At 36.7% G+C, this 19,325-nt stretch overlaps 1 protein-coding gene across 2 annotated transcripts in view; it reads left to right on the top strand.

Moving 5' to 3' along the window:
• Window positions 1–19,325, top strand: part of PRKG1 (protein kinase cGMP-dependent 1) — a 1,186,942-nt gene that overhangs the window by 1,152,441 nt on the left and 15,176 nt on the right. For both annotated transcript variants that reach the window (XM_004285352.3, XM_004285351.3), the window contains exons 11-12: window positions 13,198–13,337; window positions 14,467–14,556. In XM_004285352.3, the coding sequence (XP_004285400.1) occupies window positions 13,198–13,337; window positions 14,467–14,556 (230 nt within the window). The remainder of the gene's footprint in view (window positions 1–13,197; window positions 13,338–14,466; window positions 14,557–19,325) is intronic.

Genomic DNA, 19,325 nt, shown 5'->3' with positions numbered 1-19,325 from the left:
AATATAGTTTTGATTAATTGGAGAACTTTTATTGAAGGGGTAAAGATAAGCATAGAAAGAAAAACATTTCTGACATTTAGTTCCTTAAAATGTAAATTAAAAATATACCTATCTCACAATCAATAAAGACAAGAACTAAAAAATATAGATACACATATTTTCTGGCTTTTTCTTATTTTAAAATTCCTTAAAAGCTTTTTTGAGGTATAATCTACTTACCACAGAATTGTACAATCACCACCACAATCCAATTTTAGAACATTTCCATCACTTTAATAGAACCCTTGTGGCCCATTTGCAAATACTCTCCATTCCTACCCTCAGCTCCAGCAACTAATTTACTCTCTCTCTAAAGATTAGCCTTTTTTACTGCATGTTTTCTTACACTAAAATTTTGTTTTACACTAAATATTTTTATTTTCTACATGTATAATTGTAAATTTAGTTCAATATGGATCTGAATACAGAGGTGTTTAATACACAGCAACTTCATGCCTTTTTTCTTTTTGAAGTTTATGGTGATTTTATGGCTCCTTTATGACCCTACTTCAGCTTTGTTACTGTACCCAACTGCTACTGAACAGAGCTGTTTAAGTTGTTTCCTGAACATGGAGTTTGAGGCCAGTATCTGATAGGTTGTGAAGCATTGTCTGGCAATAGGGGAGTATTGCGAAATGATGGAGACAGAACAACCTAGTGTTTATGCATGTCTAGAGGGTCTAATAGTTGGCTTGCTGGTTTACTTGGTTGTTAAAGTTTTATTATGCGTCTTTTGCCTCTTTTGGTGAATCTGGTTGAGAACTGTAACCAGAGCAGAGAAAAGCATACTCCCACAGTTTGGCACAGTTTATCTTATAGAATAGGACCTATACATTTTTCTCAGTCTAGGGTTTTCTTTCTCTTTCTTTCCTTCCCTTCCTTCCTTTATTCCCTCCCTCCCCCGCCACCCCGCCTGCCTGCCTGCCTTCCTTCCTCCCTCCTTCTTTCCATCTTCACTTATAGAACTTTTCTTTTCACTATGGGCCTTGTCATGAATTCCGTAAATTACCTCAATTTGGATTAAATGTGAGCTACTTAAATTTTACAATACAGACCATGGCCATATTGTTCCTGGATTACTTAGAAATCTATTTCCTCCCTGTTTAAAGACAGCCCAAAATAAAGAAATGATTTTATGCCATCCCATGTAACATGGATTGCCTGATTAAATTGTGTGCTGGTTTGTTTAGAGAAAATATTTGCCATTCCTATTTTGCTGTTGTCCAGCTATTACAATTAGGATGACTCTGCCTAGATTTCCTTATGCCTTGGAGTCTGTTTTAGTGCTCTTCTTGGGAAAGCTACTACTATTTCTATCCAGTGCATGTTCTTTGACAATTAGTAACACAGAAAATACAACAGTTAAGAAGCAGATCCCCTTTACGCGTTGGGCTTGAGAGAACAGAGCAAATAAAACCTCCACATCCCAGGAGAATATGCATGTGCTGTAAACTCAGGGTGATGCTTCCAGAGTGAATCGTCATGCTTCCTTATGCCACCTTTGTGTTACTTGGGTAATTCCCCCTTTATCCTTTGGCCCAAGCTATTGCCACAGGTTTCTTGGGCTGTTTCCATAAGGTTAAATATAATGAACATGCTTTCACAATGCATATTTATTATGTCAAATTTCAGGTTCATAGAATCTTCCGGCTGGAAGGAACCCTTAGATGTAATTTAGTTTGGCCCTTCATTTTCTGAGAGGTGGCCTGAGGCCCAGTAAGATTGTATGACTAAACATAAACCTATTAGTGAAAGATCTAGGACTAGAACCCAGGTTTCCTGTGTAAGCTTTTCTTTTCTTTTCTTGAAATATAGTTGATGTACAAATATTATGTTAGTTTCAGGTGTACTACACAGTGATTTGATATTTGCATACATTATGAAATGATCACCGCAGTTAAGCCTAGTAATCATCTGTCCCCATACAGTTATTACAATATTATTGACCATGTTCCTTATGCTGTATGTTACATCCCTCTGACTTATTTATTTTATAGCTGGATGTTTGTACCTCTTCATCCCCTTCACCTATTTTACCACCCCCACTTACTTCCCCTCTGGCAACCACACATTTGTTTTCTGTGTCTATGAGTCTCTTTTCATTTAGTTTTGTTTGTTTGGTTTGCTTTTAGATTCCACATATAAGTGAGTTCATATTGTATTTCTCTTTCTCTGTCTGACATTTCACTTAGCATACTACCCTCTAGATCCATCCATTTTGTTGCAAATGGCAAGACTTCATTTTTTTATGGCTGAGTAATATTTTATTTTATATAAAACACACACACCACATCTTCTTTATCCATTTGTCTATTGATGGGCACTTAGGTTGCTTCCATATCTTGACTATTGTACATAATGCTGCTATGAACACTGGGATGTACATATCTTTTGGAATTAGTGTTTTGGGGTTTTTTGAGTAAATACCCAGAAGTGAAATTGCTGGATCATATGGCAGTTCTATTTTTAATTTTTTATAGGAACCTCCATACTCTTTCCACAGCAGCTATATATACCAATTTACAAGCCCACCAACAGTGCATGAGGGTTCCCTTTTCTCCACATCCTCACCAACATTTGTTATTTGTTGTATCTTTGATGATAGCCATTCTGAGGGGTGTGAGGTGGATTTTCATTGTGGTTTTGATTTGCATCTCCTTGATGATTAGTGATGTTGAGCATCTTTTCAAGTGTCTGTTGGCCATCTGTATGTCTTCTTTGGACAAATGTCTATTCAGTTCCTCTGCCTACTTTTTAATTAGATTGTTTGGGGTTTTTTTGATGTTGAGTTATATGGTTTCTTTGTATATTTTGGATATTAACTCCTTATTAATGTGATGTTTGCAAATATTTCTCCCATTCAATAGGCCAACTTTTTGTTTTGTTGATAGTTTCCTTCACTGTGCAACAGATTTTTGGTTTGGTATAGCCAATTTGTTTATTTTTGCTTTTGTTTCCATTCCCTGAGGAGACATATTGAGAAATATATTGCTAACACTGATGTCAAAGAGCCTACTCCCTATATTTTCTTCTAGGAGTTTTATAGTTCCAGGACTCATATTTAAGTCTTTAATCCATTTTGAGTTTATTTTTTGTACATGGTATAAGAAAGTTGTCAGTTTGATTATTTTGCATGTAGCTGTTTAGTTTTTTCCAGAACCATTTATTGGAAAGCCTGTCTTTTCCCCAGTGTATATCCTTGCTTCCTTTGTTGTAGATCAATTGACCATATAAGTGTGGGTTCATTTCTGGACATTCTATTCTGTTCCATTGGTCTCTGTGTCTGTTTTTGTGCCAGTACCTACTGTTTTCATTACTGTAGCTTTGCAGTATAGTTTGAAATCAGAGAGCATGATCCCCACCCCACCCCACCCCCGCAAATTTGTTCTTCTTTCTCAAGACTGCCTTGGTTACTCAGGGTCTTTTTTGTTTCCATACAAATTTTAGTATTGTTTGTTCTAGTTCTGTGAAAAATGCCTTTTGCTAGGGATTGCATTGAACCTGTAGATTGCCTTGGGTAGTATGGTTATTTTAACAACATTGATTCTTCCAATTCATGAGCATGGAATAGCTTTCTAATTGTTTTTGTCATTTTCAATTTCTTTCATTAATGTCTTCTAGTTTTCAGGGTACAATTATTTACCTATTTGGTTAGATTTATTCCTAGGTATTCTTTCGATGCAGTTATAAATGGGATTGTTTTCTTAATTTATCTTTCTGATAGTTCTGATATCTGAACTATCAGACAGTGTATAGAAATCCAACAGATTCCTGTATATTAATTTTGTATTGTGAAACTTTACCAAATTCATTTATAAGTTTTAATAGTTTTTTTGGTGATGTCTTTAGGATTTTCTACATATAATATCATCTCATCTGCAAACAGTGACAGTTTTACTGCTTCTTTCCCATTTGGATTCCTTTTATTTCTTTTTCTTGCCTGATTGCTGTAGCTAGGACTTTCAGTACTATGTTTAATAAAAGTGGTGAGAGTGGGCATCCTTGTCTTATTCTTAACCTTAAAGAAAATGCTTTTAGTGTCTCACTGTTGGATATGATGTTGGCTGTCGCTATGTCATGTATGGCCTTTATTATATTGCGGTATTCTTCCACTATTCCCACTTTGCTTAGAGTTTTCATTATAAATCAATGTTGAATTTTGTCATAAGATCTTTTTGCGTCTATTGAGATGATATTTTTCAATTTGTTAATGCGGAGTATCATATTGATTGACTTGCAGACATTAACCATCCTTGCATTCTTGGGATCAATCCCATTTGATAATGGTTTATGATCATTTTAATGTATTGCTGAGTTTGGTTTGCTAATATTTTTGTTGAGGGTTTTTGCATCTATATTCACCAGTGATATCTGGCCTGTAATTTTCTTTTATTGTGGTATCTTTTTCTGGTTTTGGTATCAGGGTGATGGTGGCCTGGTAGAATGAGTTCCAAAACATTTTTTTCCTCTTTAATTTTCGGCAGTAGTTTGAAAAATATAGGTATTAAGTCTCATTCAAATGTCTTCTAGAATTCACCTCTAAAGCCATCTGGTCCTGGACTCATGTTTGTTGGGAGTTATTTTTTATTATAATATTATTATTATTACTACTACTACTATTATTATTATTGATTCAGTTTCATTACTGGTATTGTTTGATCATATTTTCTATTTCTTCCTGATTCAGTTTGGGGATATTGTATCTTTCTAGGGATGTATCCATTTCTACTAGGTTGTCCATTTTATTACCATATAATTGTTCATAGTAATCTCTTATGATCCTTTGTGTTTCTGCAGTGTTGATTGTAACTTCTCCTCTTTAATTTCTGATTTTATTTTTGGGTTCTCTTTTTAACTTGATAAGTCTTGCTAACAGTTTATGTTTTAAAAGAACCAGCTCTTAGTTTCATTGCTAGTTTTTTGTTTTTTTTTTGTCTCTATTTTATTTATTTCTGCTCTCATATGTATTTTTTTTTTCCTTCTACTAACTTTTGGATTTGTTTGTTTTTCTAGTTCCTTTCAGTATAAGGGTACATGTTTTTATTTGATATTTTTCTTGTTTCCTGAGGTAGGCTTGTATGACTTTAAACTTTACCCTAGAAGTGCTTTTATGCATCCCATAGATTTTGGATTGTTGTTTTTCCATTCTTATTTGTTTCCAGGTATTTTTTTTGATTTCCTTTTTAATTTCTTTAGGGACCCAATGGTTGTTTAGTAGCATGTTTTTTAGACTCCACATGTTTGTGTTTCTTGCAGTTATTTTCTTTCAGTTAACTTATAGTTTCACACCATTGTGGTTAGAAAAGATGCTTGATATGATTTCAGTCTTCTTAAATTTATTGAGACTTGTTTGGGGGCCTAGCATGTAATCTATCCTGGATATTTGTTCCATGTGCACTTGAAAAGAACATGTATTTTGCTGTTTTTGGAAGAAATGTTGTATATATTAAGTCCATATGATTTAATATGTCATTTAAGGCCAGTGTTTCCTTACTGATTTTCTGTCTGATCTGTCCATTGATATATTGGGTGTTAAAGTTCCCTTCTGTTATTGTATTACTGTCAATTTCTCCCTTTATAGCTGTTAGTATTTGCTTAATGTATTTAGGTGCTCCTAAGTTGGGTGTATATATATTTGTAGTTGTTGTATCTTCTTTTTGGCTTGATCCCTTGATCATTACATAATGCCCTTCTTTGTCTCTTGTTATAGTCTTTGTTTTAAAGTATGTTTTGTCTAATATTAAGTATTGCTACCCTGGCTTTCTTTTCATTTGCATTTGTATGGAATATCTTTTTCAATCCACTCCCTTTCATTCTGTGTGTGTCTTTAGATCTGAAGTGAGTCTTTTGTAGGCAGCATATAAATGGATCTTGGCTTTGTATCCATTCCGCTATTCTATGCCTTTTGATTGGAGCATTTAGTCCATTTATATTTAATGTAATTATTGATAGGTATGTACTTACTGTCATTTTGTTAATTGTTTTCTGGTTCTTTTTGTAGTTCTTTTTTGTTCCTCTCTTCTTCTTTTGCTCTTTTTCCTTGTGATTTGATGAGAATCTTTACTGTTATGTTTGGATTTTTTCCTCTCTTTTTGTGTGTTTATCTATTACAGGTTTTTGCTTTGTGGCTCCCATGAGGTTCATATATAACAACATATATATTATTATAGTAATATTTTACATTGATGAGCTCAAGGTCAAGCACATTCTAACAACTCTACATTTTTACTTCCCCTCTCCTGTTTAATCTTTTTGACGTCATGTTTTGTATCTCTTTTGTGTGTATCCCTTAACTACTTACTGTGAATATAGATAATTTTACTACTTTTGTCTTTTAACCTTCCTGCTAACTTTGTAAGTAGTTGATCTATTGCCTTTACCAGTGAGATTTTTTCTTTTTATAATTGTTATATTTCTAATTATGGCCTTTACTGCCTAGAGAAGTTCCTTTAACATTTCTTGTAAAGCTGGTTTTTGTGGTGCTGAAGTCTTAGGTTTTGCTTGTCTGTAAAACTCTTTACCTCTTTCAAATCTGAATGATAACCTTGCTGGGTAGAGTATTCCTGGTTGTAGGTTTTTTTCCTTTCATCACTTTAAATATATTGTGCCACTCCCTTTTAGACTGCAAAGTTTCTGCTCAAAAGTCAGCTGATACCTTATGGGATTTCTCTTAGACATAACTATTTTCTTTTTTCTTGATGCTTTTAAGATTCTCTCTTTATCTTTAGTTTTTGCCGTTTTAACTATAATGTGTCTTGGTGTGGACCTCTTTGGGTGGATCTTGTTTGGGACTCTGTGCTTTCTGAACCTGGATGTGTTTCCTTCCCTAAGTTGGGGATATTTTTGACTATTATCTCTTCAAGTAAGTCCTCTGTCCCTTTCTCTCTTCTGCTTTTGGGACTCCTATAATGTGAATGTTAGTACACTCAATGTTGTCTCAGAGGCCTCAAACTATCCTTATTTGTTTTTAATCCTTTTTTTCATTTTTCTGTTCAGCTTGGGTGATTTCCACTACTCTGTCTTTTAGATCACTTATTCATTCCTCCCTATCATCTAATCTACTTTTGATTCTTTCTAGTGTATTTTTCTTTTCACTTAATGTGTTCTTCAGCTGTTTTGTTCTCTTTATATCTTCTAACCCTTTGTTGAAATTCTCTGTTTAGCCATTCTTCTCCCAAGCTCAGTGGGCATTTTTATGAACATTATCTTGAACTCTTTACTGGGTAGAGTGCTTATCTGCACTTCATTTAGTTCTTTTTCTCAGGTTTTGTCTTGTTCCTTTGGTCAGAACATATCCCTCTTTCTCCTTATTTTGCCTAAGTCTCTGGTTTTATTTCTGTGTATTAGGTATGTTGATTATATTTTCTGATCTTGAAGAAGTGTCCTTATGTGGGAGATAGCCTATGTGTCCCAGCAGTACACTCCCCTCTGGTTAGCAGAGCTGTATGCTCTAGGGTAGGCCCCTCTGTGGGCCACTTGCACACTCCTGTTGTTGTAGGGCTGACTACTGTGGGTGCGCTGGTAAGCAGGCTTGCCCCACCCAGGCCAGTTGGCTCCAAGGCTGTACGTCATGCAGTGGCTGCAGGCCCCACTGGAGGGTAGGCTTCCTGCATAGCTGGTGCTAGTCCCACTGGTGGTGGGGCTGAGTCCCCACACAGCAGTATGCATGACCTGGGCCAGAGAGGCAGGGTGCATCTTGGGGCAGGTGCCAGCCTGGGTCTGGTGCCGAGTACCCAGCACTATCAGGATAGAGAGAGGATTCCAAAGTTGCACTTGCCAGCGCCTGTGTCCACATGGTAGAACGAGCCCCCTAAAATGGCTGCTGCCAGTGTCTTCATCACCAAGGGTGCTCCTACTTGCCCCCTGCCTCTCCAGAGGCTCCCTAAGATTAGTAAGTGGGTCTGATCCAGGGTCCTTTCAAACTACCGGGACTTGGAGTGTGTGAGATTTTGTGCACGCCCTTTAAGAGTGAAGTCTCTGTTTCCTAAAGCCCTCCTGCTCTCCCAAACACAAATCTCACTGGTTTTCAAAGCCAGACGTTATAGGGGCTCATATTGCAGGTGTAGGACCCACAGGCCAGGGAGTCCAATATGGGACTTGGACCCCTCGCTCCTTGGAGAGGACTTCTATGATTGTGATATTCCTCCTATTTGTGAGTTGCTGACCCAAGGGTGTGGGTCCTGACAATATTGTGTTTTTGTCCCCCCCTCCTGTCTCATGGTAGTTCCTTCTTTATGTTTTTAGTTGTAGAAAATCTTTTCTGCTAGCCTTCAGGTCATTCTCATAGATGGTACCTCTGTAAGTAGTTATAATTTTGGTGTGTCTGTTAGAGGATGTGAGTTCAGGGTCTTCCTACTCTGCCATCTTGGCCACCTCCTCCTGTATAAGCTTTTCTAAGCTCACTTCATCATCTTTGTTCTATAGTATTAGCTTACCTAAGTGAGTCATCCTTTCTCATTGTGCATGGAAATGTAATTTGAACTAGTTTACAAAGGAATTTTGCATAATAATAGGCCAAGTGATATTGACAGTTCAAACCTTATATTTAATAAATCATTTTAATTACAGTATAGTTCAGAAATTCATTTTCTTCCAAAATAATGAAAAGATATCTGCAGTGCAAAATAAACTATGAACTGTTAATAACAAGTTAAGTAGATGAATGGACAAACAGATTCTAAGGACCAGCTCCCAGTCATCGTCACTGAGCTAGTTTTAACCTTGCTCTGATCATAACCCTCCTTCCTCGCAAGAGCGAAGAATTAGGTCCAACAGGAGACAAGCCTTTATAAAGCAAGTGCCTGCCCCAGATAAAAGAAAGCATGTATTTAAATACAGCCAGCAATTGTGTCTTCAAAGCTCTTTAAAATGCTGGTGGCATTGCCTCTCACCTTCAGGTCAGTATTATTTGGGCACCAGCTAGAACCTCATAGTTAAGAACGTGTCAAAATCTTTGTCAAAAATTCCCACATTAAGATTCACTTTGCTCAAGGATACATTCCTTCAAATGGCAACACAGTGATTCACACTGACGTACTGTAAATGAAACTTTTTCAAATTTTAATTTCTGATATAGCACATAGCATTACTTGTAAAACATAGAAGAAATACATTGAGTATTAGCATTTTCTCATTCATGTCTCCTTTCTAGAAACCTTGAGAGTGAAACCAGTATGGTACAAGGGCCAGCAATCTTTTAGATGTAGCTTCTCAAACCTCTACTATTCCCTTGGTAGAACTGAAGTGGATGGGGTGGGAATAGGAATGGGTACAAAGTGGCATTCATCCTGTGGTGGATCATATTTTGAGAAAATTGCTTTGGCCTGAACAGACCATTAAACTAAGAAGCACAAAAGAATAAAGGCAACTAACTGAATGTGTTCTCTGTTCCAGACACTGTGTTTGATATATAGGCCCTTTTATTTCATGTTCACAGGTAACCTAAGAGAATTATCCACATATTACAGATGAGGAAACAAAGAGTTTCAGAAATTTGTCCAAGATCACAATCAAAAAAAAAAAGGTTGAGATTTAAACAAAGGTAGTCAAATTTCAAAGCTCACCTTCTCAACCAGTGCATTAGCCTGTACATCTAGATGGGGTTAGGATAGTCTGCAAAGACAAACCTGGGAATCATGCCTAACCAACCAGGCTGGGAAGGATTCCTGAGCAAGAAGAAGAAATGTATTCCTTTCCCCTTCTTTTGCCTTCCTCTGTTCACACTCAGCATCTATGTCATATCTCTAGCTGGCCTGCTACAAAATCATCACCATCTCGAATTGGCACAAGTGGACTTGGTATAATTAATTTGACCAACAGGACAAATAAAAAGCACACTAAATTTCACCTTAAAATTTTTCATGTATTAGTTTTGTGAAAACACTTTCATAATAAAGCATAATAGCTTAGGCTCTCGAAATACAAATTGCTGTAACTTACACTGAGAGATTATATTGAAAGAAAAAATTATGGCACGTACTTTAAGGAGATGAATAGTGTGGCTCAGCCCGAACTTGAATAGGTTGCTATCCTATACAGAACTTCTCAAGGTCTTTGCATACATGGAATTCTAATAGAGTGGTTTCCACTGAACCAGATCCTTTGAGAGAGTCAGACAATAATAAATAGCTATTCGGATTTAAAAGAGACGTAAAAAATTTTTTTCCATGACCAGAGTCATTATTTTTACTTACCATAAAAGTGAGATATGCTAATTGTATAAAAATTGAGCGATTCAAAAAAGTTAAAAAGAGCTAAATCAACTAAAAATCTCCCTAAGAGAAAACCATTGTTAACATATCAGTGAACACATTTTTGTCTCTTCATAAATTTATTTTGTATTTAGATGTAGATGGATAACTGTCCCCAAGACCCAGATGATATTATCCTAGAGATGATGTTACTAATATAGTAGGCTTTTGGGGAATAATATCACATTTTAGTCATTCAAGGAAAAGCAAGGTTAAGAAAACATCTTGTAAATATAGCAACTGAAAATTCAGAGCTGTATCACATAGTTATTTGTCATGTATACTTCCTGTGAAGCATCAGCATTTAGAAATCTTTTCTTCCTTTTTTATGAATAATGGCAGTTTTGGAAAGAAGAAAAAGAGCAAATGCTACATACTTGTCATTTATAGCTTCCCTTGTTTTTATCCTGCTAACCTCAGAGATACACAGTACGGAGCTGAGACACTAGCTCTCTTTGTGGCTTTGCCAGTGATAAGTCATCATGGCTTATTTCATTCTTTCTTTGATTCATTTAGTCAACAAACATTTAATGAGCATTTATCCTTTGTCAGGCACAGTGGACAAAAAATTCCCCAGTCTTGGGTTGCTTACAGACTGGTGAAAAGAGACGGATACTAAACAAGTAATCAGAATAAATATTTGGTGCATTCGCTTGTGATAAGAGCTATAGAGAACACTAAAAAAGGGAAGGGAGAAGTAGGTGATTACTCTTTTATGTAGACTGGTGTGAGGAGAGACTTTCTGATTAGGAAACATTTGAGCAGAGAATTTAGGGAACTGAGAGGGCAAGCTCTGAGGATAACTGTGAGACAATATTCAGGCAGAAGAACAGCATGTGCAAATGGCCTGAAGCAAGAGCTTGCTGTTATGCTCAAGGAGCAGCAAGATGGCCAGTGTGACCTGAGCACAGTGAGCAAGGAGGAAGTGAGGCTTACAGGGAATGGGGGTTGAGATAATGTAGGGCCTTGTCGGACTGTGTGACAGCTTTGTCTTTACCATGAGTGAGATGGGAAGCCACTGCAGTGTTTTGAACAGAGAAGTGACATGATCTGGCCTTGTTTTCAAGACAACATTTGATCTACCCAAGGTACACGTAGAGAGACCATCACTGAATGCCCATGCGGTGGCACTTTCTCATTTAAGGTCCCAATAACTCCATACAGTAGGTGGCGTTATCCTCAGCAAGAACTGGGCCTCAGAGCAGTTACTCAACTGCCTAAGAGGACTGAGAGAGGCCTTAAGTGGAGTCAGGATTTAAGTCCAGACCTATTACCCTAAAGCCAGGGTTCTTTCCTCCTAACCTGTGCACCAGTTAAAATGTGTGTTACCATCTCTAAAGAGAATAATTTGTGCATTAGGTGTGTGATCTACTCTTCAGTCATTTACCTGGGTCAGACTCTAAAGAGGGAATACGATCTGATTTCTTCTCCTCTGAGTGTTAGTACTCTGACACAGCTCATTTTTCATGTCATCTTTCTTATCCAGATTTCTTTTAGAAGTGGGTTTTCACATTTTTGTATTTTACTATGAACTATAGCTGAATTCATTTGTATCACACTAATCTGTCATCTCAAAGAGTTTCACAAATGGAGTAGAGGGCCTTTAGCTGGTTAAGGCATTTTCAAATATCCATTTTCCCCTCTAACCTGTCATATAGATTCTCAGATGCTGGCAGCAAACTGAGGCCTATTTATTTGAAGTGTCCTCGTGTTTTCTTCCAAAGAGCTTGCCACATTAATGTTCTCTCAATGGAATTCAGTCTGTCCATGTGTACATGAGCAATACACTTAAGACCTTCACTATCCCTGCACTATCCCTGCAGCTAAAGTAAACAGTTCACAACTAAAGAGGGGACAGCCACACTTCAGCTGAAAAGCAGGAACAGCTTATCATGTTATTTCTCCAAGGCTTTCATTAGTTCAGAAAAACATGGGCTGTTTGGTATTATCTGGAGAATTCTGTGGTTTGAGAACACTCAATGGTAACGCTTTTATATTGCCATTAAGTGATTAGCTCAGTTATCTCTCTTCTTTTCCTTGCAAGTCACCTTGTTGAAATATCGTGTAAAACAGTGAACACAGACCAGCAGCCTGTCTGAGGAATGTCATCTGGAGGACCCAAGCTCTCTCCAGAGCCACCGAGAGCCATGTGGGGCTGTAACAGAGGCTTGGAAGCATTGGGGACATCAAGGTTCAGCTTAGGTCTCCCAGTTAGTATAACTAAGGAGTAAGGTTTAAGGTCAGACAAGATTAAAGCCATCATGCCTATTTGAGAGGAAAAGAAAAGTAGTTTCCAAAGTCTTTAGAAAGAAATCTTGTTACTATCTTTTTTTTTTTTTAATGGAAGGGAAAGACTGTGAGATAAAAAGAAGAAATAACAGTACACAAATTTTCAGTCTCAGCAGAGACAAGGGTCTATCACTGAATTAAATAACTCTAGAAATGTTTGTGGACGAGGACTAAAAAGAGGAAAAGCATATAGGACCGTATGGTCCTACTTTTTCCACACTCGAAGTAAAACTGGAGAAGGAATTCGTTTTTATTTTTACTTTTCTGACTGAAGGAGAAAAACTGTAAAGTATACTCAAACACATTATCTGAAATGAAATGAAATAATACATTGAGAATCAAATACACTTTCCCTCTTCTAATCCCAGTGGGCACAAAACTAATTGGCAATCCAGTTAGTGAAGATGCATCAGTTCCAGTGGAATGAGATTGGGCAACAGCTGTGAGCCCTGGATTTCAAACCCAGCTCCAGCAAGGCTTTACTGTGATACAGGTGGTGTTTGGGGTGTCATTTCAGTGCTCCATGCACCTGTTAATTTGGGGCTAAGAATGCATTCTGTTACATTAACTCTGTGGGGTTTTTTTTTTCCTCACTTACTCCCTTCTGGCTTTCTTTAAGGTCCAATTGAAAAGTGAAGAATCCAAAACCTTTGCAATGAAAATTCTCAAGAAACGCCACATCGTGGATACGAGACAGCAGGAGCACATCCGCTCGGAGAAGCAGATCATGCAGGGGGCTCATTCCGATTTCATAGTGAGGTAAAGACCCTGTCCCAGGGCTCAAGTCCCCAACTCCAAGTGGAAAAGCAACCACATTTGCACTCACTGTTACACATCTGATTCACACAAAGAAACATAATTTTTAATCTGATTTTTAAAAAGTTTTTACTAAATAAAAAAACACTAAGGGGCTTCCCTGGTGGCGCAGTGGTTGAGAGTCCGCCTGCCGATGCAGGGGACATGGGTTCGTGCCCCGGTCCGGGAAGATCCCACATGCCGCGGAGCGGCTGGGCCCGTGAGCCATGGCCGCTGAGCCTGCACGTCCAGAGCCTGTGCTCCACAACTGGAGAGGCCACAATAGTGAGAGGCCCACGTACCGCAAAAAAAAAAAAAAAAAAAAAAAAAAAACACTAAAATTTTGATTCTTTTTTTTTTGTTTCTTAATGAGAATCAGATTCTGTGAAAAGAACATGTTTTTCCCAAAGGAGATATCAGAGTTCTTAATGTTCCATTTTTATCCTGTTATTCCAAGAACTCTGCATAGACCTCTGGTGCGTGAAAGACAAAATACCAAAAATCAAACTATTTTACCTTGAATATTCTTTATTTGCATATTTTCTGAAGTTGTTAAAAAATGAAATGACTATCCCATCTCGGTATTTTGAGAGCACTGATAAGACAATGTTTTTTTTTTTTAATATGCAGAAGCTTTTCTAGTTAATTTGCCAGTGGCACTTGATGAAAACAGGGTATCACATGAATTTAAGTGAACAGTGCATAAATGTCATACACATCTATATTTTAAAGTGTCATCTACTGAATATCCATGCACACTGCATGTTTATGACCACTAAATATCGCTCAAGAGGCCACACTTGAAACGTTAGCCAAATTGGAATTAGAGGAACCCCAGGAAGCCCTCTTGGTTCATAATCATTTGGATTAATCCATTTCAAAGGAGAGACTACCCCCTACAGTGTGAAAATCTTAGTCATGAGCCATCGCTTCCTTTTTCCTCTTTGTGAATTTAGATCTTTCTCATTCTTTTAATAAGATTTCAAGCTTGGTAAATCAACAGTACGACTGTAATCCGGGCACCGAAAACATTTACATGCTTTTAAAAGACAGTAACGTTTATAATCTTTGTTTTCTTGTTTGCAAATCACAGATTATACAGAACATTTAAGGACAGCAAATATTTGTATATGTTGATGGAAGCTTGCCTAGGTGGAGAGCTCTGGACCATTCTCAGGGATCGGTAAGAGTTTTACGAAATTTCTATCATGTCTTTGAAAATGTAGTTGACTGTGATAGTTTCTAAGAAGAGTCAATTTTTATAAAGTATAGAAGTCATATTTACATATGCTTGTATTTCAAAATGTAAATATGGGTCACAACCCACTATCTACATGTGATTGACTGTAAATAGGAAACTCACTCTGTTTCAGATTTGTAACCAATGATATAGGATTAGTCCACCATAAAAATGGTACCTGTCAAGGTACATGCAGAGCCTTTAGTTTAACTTGAATATCACAATCAGACAACTATACACCTAGAATTCACTTCATTGCTGTTAACAATGAAGAGAATTAAAGTTATTTTATAGTCGCAATCTAGATTAACTGTCAGTTGGATTGTTCCACTCATTCTCCAGACGGGCTATCTTTCCTAACACTGGGAATTTTTTCCAAAGTAACTTTTCCGTCTACCTTTACATTGCTCTTTGGTTTCAAAATTAACAGAAGTTTCCAACCATCCCTTTCAGGACTTACCTGGTCTTGGGAAGAAAAGGAACCCACTTAACACTCCTCTTTGCCCTTTCAGGGCAAGTAAAGTTGGTCTCTTTAGCGCTTATTTGTTTTTTTTTTTATTATTCAAAATTAATTTTCTATTTCCTATTTACGTATAGCAAACTATCATTTAAAAAAATTATTCTACCAACCCTAAATGTTTACTTAAAGAAAAACTACAATTTTCTGTGAATGACCTAATAACATTCAAAAGGCATATTTGTTCCTTTGAATATTCACCTTTAGACATCTTTTTCTTTTCTTATTTGTTACAATCTCACCCCACAGGCTCTCCTTCATCAGGTAACATCTTTCAGACTCAGCTATAGACAGCCCTAATGTCCCCAGAAAGCCATGTTATTTTTTGACAGTATATTATTTTGTAGATATCCCAGAATAGAACTAGTTCTTTATAAACTATTGCTTTGAAGTCTCATTCCTAATTGTATCCTTATGGTACCTTCATATCTTTGTACCCGCTGCCCTTTCAGGTCTTTTATTCCCACTGCCTTACTTGTATATGACAAATGGGTTTCTTTTTACCTTATTGTGTCCTATTACGTTAATGGTTTTTTTCTTAAATTCAAGGTAAATATGCCTATAAGGGAATGTATCATTTTGGCACTAGGGGACAGGGTTAACATCTGTACTGAGCCATTATATCATACTGTATTACTATATTACTGTTAATTAATTTTTGGGTACAGATTATACGCCAGGCATTGTGGTAGAGGCCGGGGATAAAATGATAAATAAAACAGTTGTGGTCCCATGCCTCATAACTTACAGGATGTAGCAGAAAGTTAATATTCTGATTTGTGAGTTAATATCTGGTTTATCCTAATGTGCTTCTACTATATTATTTTTGACCTGACCTTCCAATACACTGATTTATTTGAAATCTCTTCCCTACTTTGTTCTAATTAGAAGAGGATATTTACTGGTAGAAGTAAACATTAAAGCAATAATAAGCCACTTAGGGAAAGGAACAGCAATTTTAAACTTCTATTAACTTCTTTAACAAGACACCAACAACAATAAAATTTTTTAAATAGCTTTAAAAATAATAATAAAAGTTAACCTAAAGTCCACTCAAACATGCATAGACATCAATATTCAACTTATTTTTTGCAAGAAAACTGTTTCATATTTCTCCTTAGTTAACCTGATTTTGCATTTTGGGGGTACATAAATGCTAGCCAAGGCTTACAAGTGAGATGTATTTGGATTTGTCGGGGTAGCAAAGGAATGCTATCAAGAAGCAGCTTGTCTTGGGAGGAGTGGATGGAGGGAGAAGATCAGTGATGGTCCTTTTTCTACCTCCACCAGACTGCTTACTGACCCTTTCTTTTGTCTTCCCTTTTATCTTCCTTGGATTTGGGGTACACAGTTGCTGAGTCCCCCCAGTGTACTAAATATTCATTAAGGAGGCATGATCCAGAGAAATAGCAGCTACCTGATCCTTCCTAAAGATTCAGAGGGGCTGAAGCCTCGACATGGAAAGCAATGAAGCTGTCGTATATAAAATCATCTCGGACTCATTGTCCCCTGCCAGCTTTCTTTTTTAGATATTCAATATGTATGTAGCCTTACTGCTTTTATTCCAAGAGACTTTTTTTTTTTCCTACGTAAGAAATTGCTAAAGGGAAAGCATAGTTTTGGATATCCAGGCTCCAATTAATACTGTCACAGACTAGCTTCCTCATTGCTTGTTTAAACTGGGGCTGAAAAATCCTAAAGATTAACTGTTAGAACCAAAAAAATGCCAAGAGAAAAAGGAAATTAATTATGCTATTTGTCACAGTGTATATAAAAGTATCCTCAGTCAAAATAAACCTTTTTGTTCAGTTCCTTTAGTTTTCCTCTCGGGTCCCAGTAAGTAGTAGTAAGGGAGAAGCTATTCTGAGAGCATAAAGGAAATGTATTGGTGGGAAGGTTAATCTGAAGAAAGGCTTGTGTGACCTCTGAGCCTCAGGGATTTAGCGCAGGAAGTCTCCTATAGCAATGACATCCTCCTTCCTTCACCTAGCAGCTGAGCTGACCATTTCCTGCCTCTCACTCTCTTTCTTCTCATCAGCATAGAAAAAGAACACAGAGCAGTTTTTTATTTGTTGTCAGGAAGAAGGAATTAAAATGATACCATATATACAAACAGATTTTGAGGACTATTAAATTTTTTTTTAATCTTGGAAACAGGAACTACAGCACTGAAATGTTAATTGTTGCAATTTCCCTGGTTTGTCCTTTAATTAGCTATCATGTTTTATCTTCTAGTTTGTGACTTTTTTCCACAAATTCTGTTCCATTATTTGGAATAGATTGGTACAAATTATATTTTATTCACTTCTTCTCTATAACAGTTACAGAATTGTCAACCACAACTTTCTTAAAAATGTAAGTGGTTGATATATATATATATAGAGAGAGAGGTTATTAGTATATATTACATATTAATATTAGTATTTAATACATATTCTAATATCATTTACTTAATTTGAGTTTTTTAAAGTGTACGTTAATTTTTCCTAGAGAACGTATTAAACAATTACATAAGAAACCATAACTATCACATCTCACTTCTGGTCTCGAGTCTTCCTGGATGTGTTTTATAAGCCAGCAAGTGACTTTCTATATACATTCTCCTTAATTCCAGCTATTTTATGGGAGGTGATTACTTAAATTCCATATTAGATGACCCATTAGGTGGAATCTGTGTCATTTCTTAATTTGGTTGAAAGTCCTTTAAGGAAATGAGTCCGTTTTCATAATAATTTAGCCTTCCTACTTTGGCAATAAACCTGTAGCATGCTTCAGGTTTATATACTCACTAATGATTGTGGTCACTAGTCAATGAAAAGAGGGAACTTGTCTTTCAGTGAGAGATGCTTTGTCTTTGTTACATTCTGCCGTTTCAGGACTTGGTTATGGCAAGTTGATTAAACACTGTGATTACATTTTAATTTGAGTCTATCAATAAGTATACATAACCCTCAAATCCCCTGAAGCAAATTGTTGTTATCTACTGCCATCTAGCTAAGATAAAACACCTACTCCCTCCCGAAGAGGATATAAGGACCTATCCCTTACTTGTTAATTGAAATGACACAACTGTCAAGGCATAATATATTATTTCAAAGAGCTATATAGGGGAATGATTTCTTTCTTCAAGCAACTTTAACTGTTGATAAAACAAGCTTTTGTTTTAAATCAAATTTACATTGTCATTTCCGATTCTAATAGTAATTTTTCATTGTGAATCACCCTAATGCTGTGGTTTTTGACTGCTTTCCAAAAGGGTATTTTAAAATTCACAAATTACCTACATCAAATATTTAGTGATGAAACTGTGTTGCTGGTAAACATTTTGTGTGCATATATTGTGTTGATTTGTCACATAACACAGAAAAAGATTTGAGACAAATTTTTTATTTAATTTTTAAAATCAGTTACAAATATATTTATATATGGGAGATACTCAATACAGATCTGTTGAAGGGCTAGAAACCAGCTTTCTAGAGCTCTCCAAATTCCAAAATGGCTCAGAAACAAGCTGTCAAGAACTGAAGACCCAGTGATGGATGTTTATGGTCAGTTCCCTTCATGATGAAAAAAGGAGGGTTTTGATTGGTAAGCAATATAAGGATAGTTTTCACCTGTACGCTTGGGAGAAGCATGGAGAAAGTGAAAAGAACAGAGATTAGCAGAAAACGCTTCAGAGCTGACTCACGGCAATTAGCCTTTGCAGTGAGAAGCAGCAAATATTGGGTTGGCCCAAAAGTTCGTTCAGGTAACATCTTAGGGAAAAACCCGAACGAACATTTTGGCCAATTCAATATTTCAGTAGTAGTGATAGAGTTGCAAACTCCCATCCCCAAGAGACTGTCCTGTATCAGTCACTTTTCCTAGATTAAGACACTGGAGGCGCTAAAGAAGAGGTTTTGGTGCTCAATAGTGATGGCTACTACTTACTGAGTACCAGATGTGTGCCAGGCACTTATTCTAATACACGCCTCAAGTTCTTTGTATCCTCACAACAACCCAAAGAGAGAGTTTCTGTTATTAGTCTCATTTTGCACACGACAACACTAAGACCTGGAGAGGTACAGTCAGTTACTTAAGATTAAACAGTAAGTGGAGGCCAGATTTGAGCCCAGGATTTTGCTTCATTCAGAGTGCACATTCGTAACCTACGGCCTCCTCTGATGAATTTGAGTTTGCATTAGGATTTTTTTCG

The sequence above is a fragment of the Orcinus orca genome, chromosome 14 (assembly GCF_937001465.1).
Source record: "Orcinus orca chromosome 14, mOrcOrc1.1, whole genome shotgun sequence".
NCBI lineage: Eukaryota > Metazoa > Chordata > Mammalia > Artiodactyla > Delphinidae > Orcinus > Orcinus orca.
This window is presented reverse-complemented; position numbering and strand designations above follow the sequence as displayed.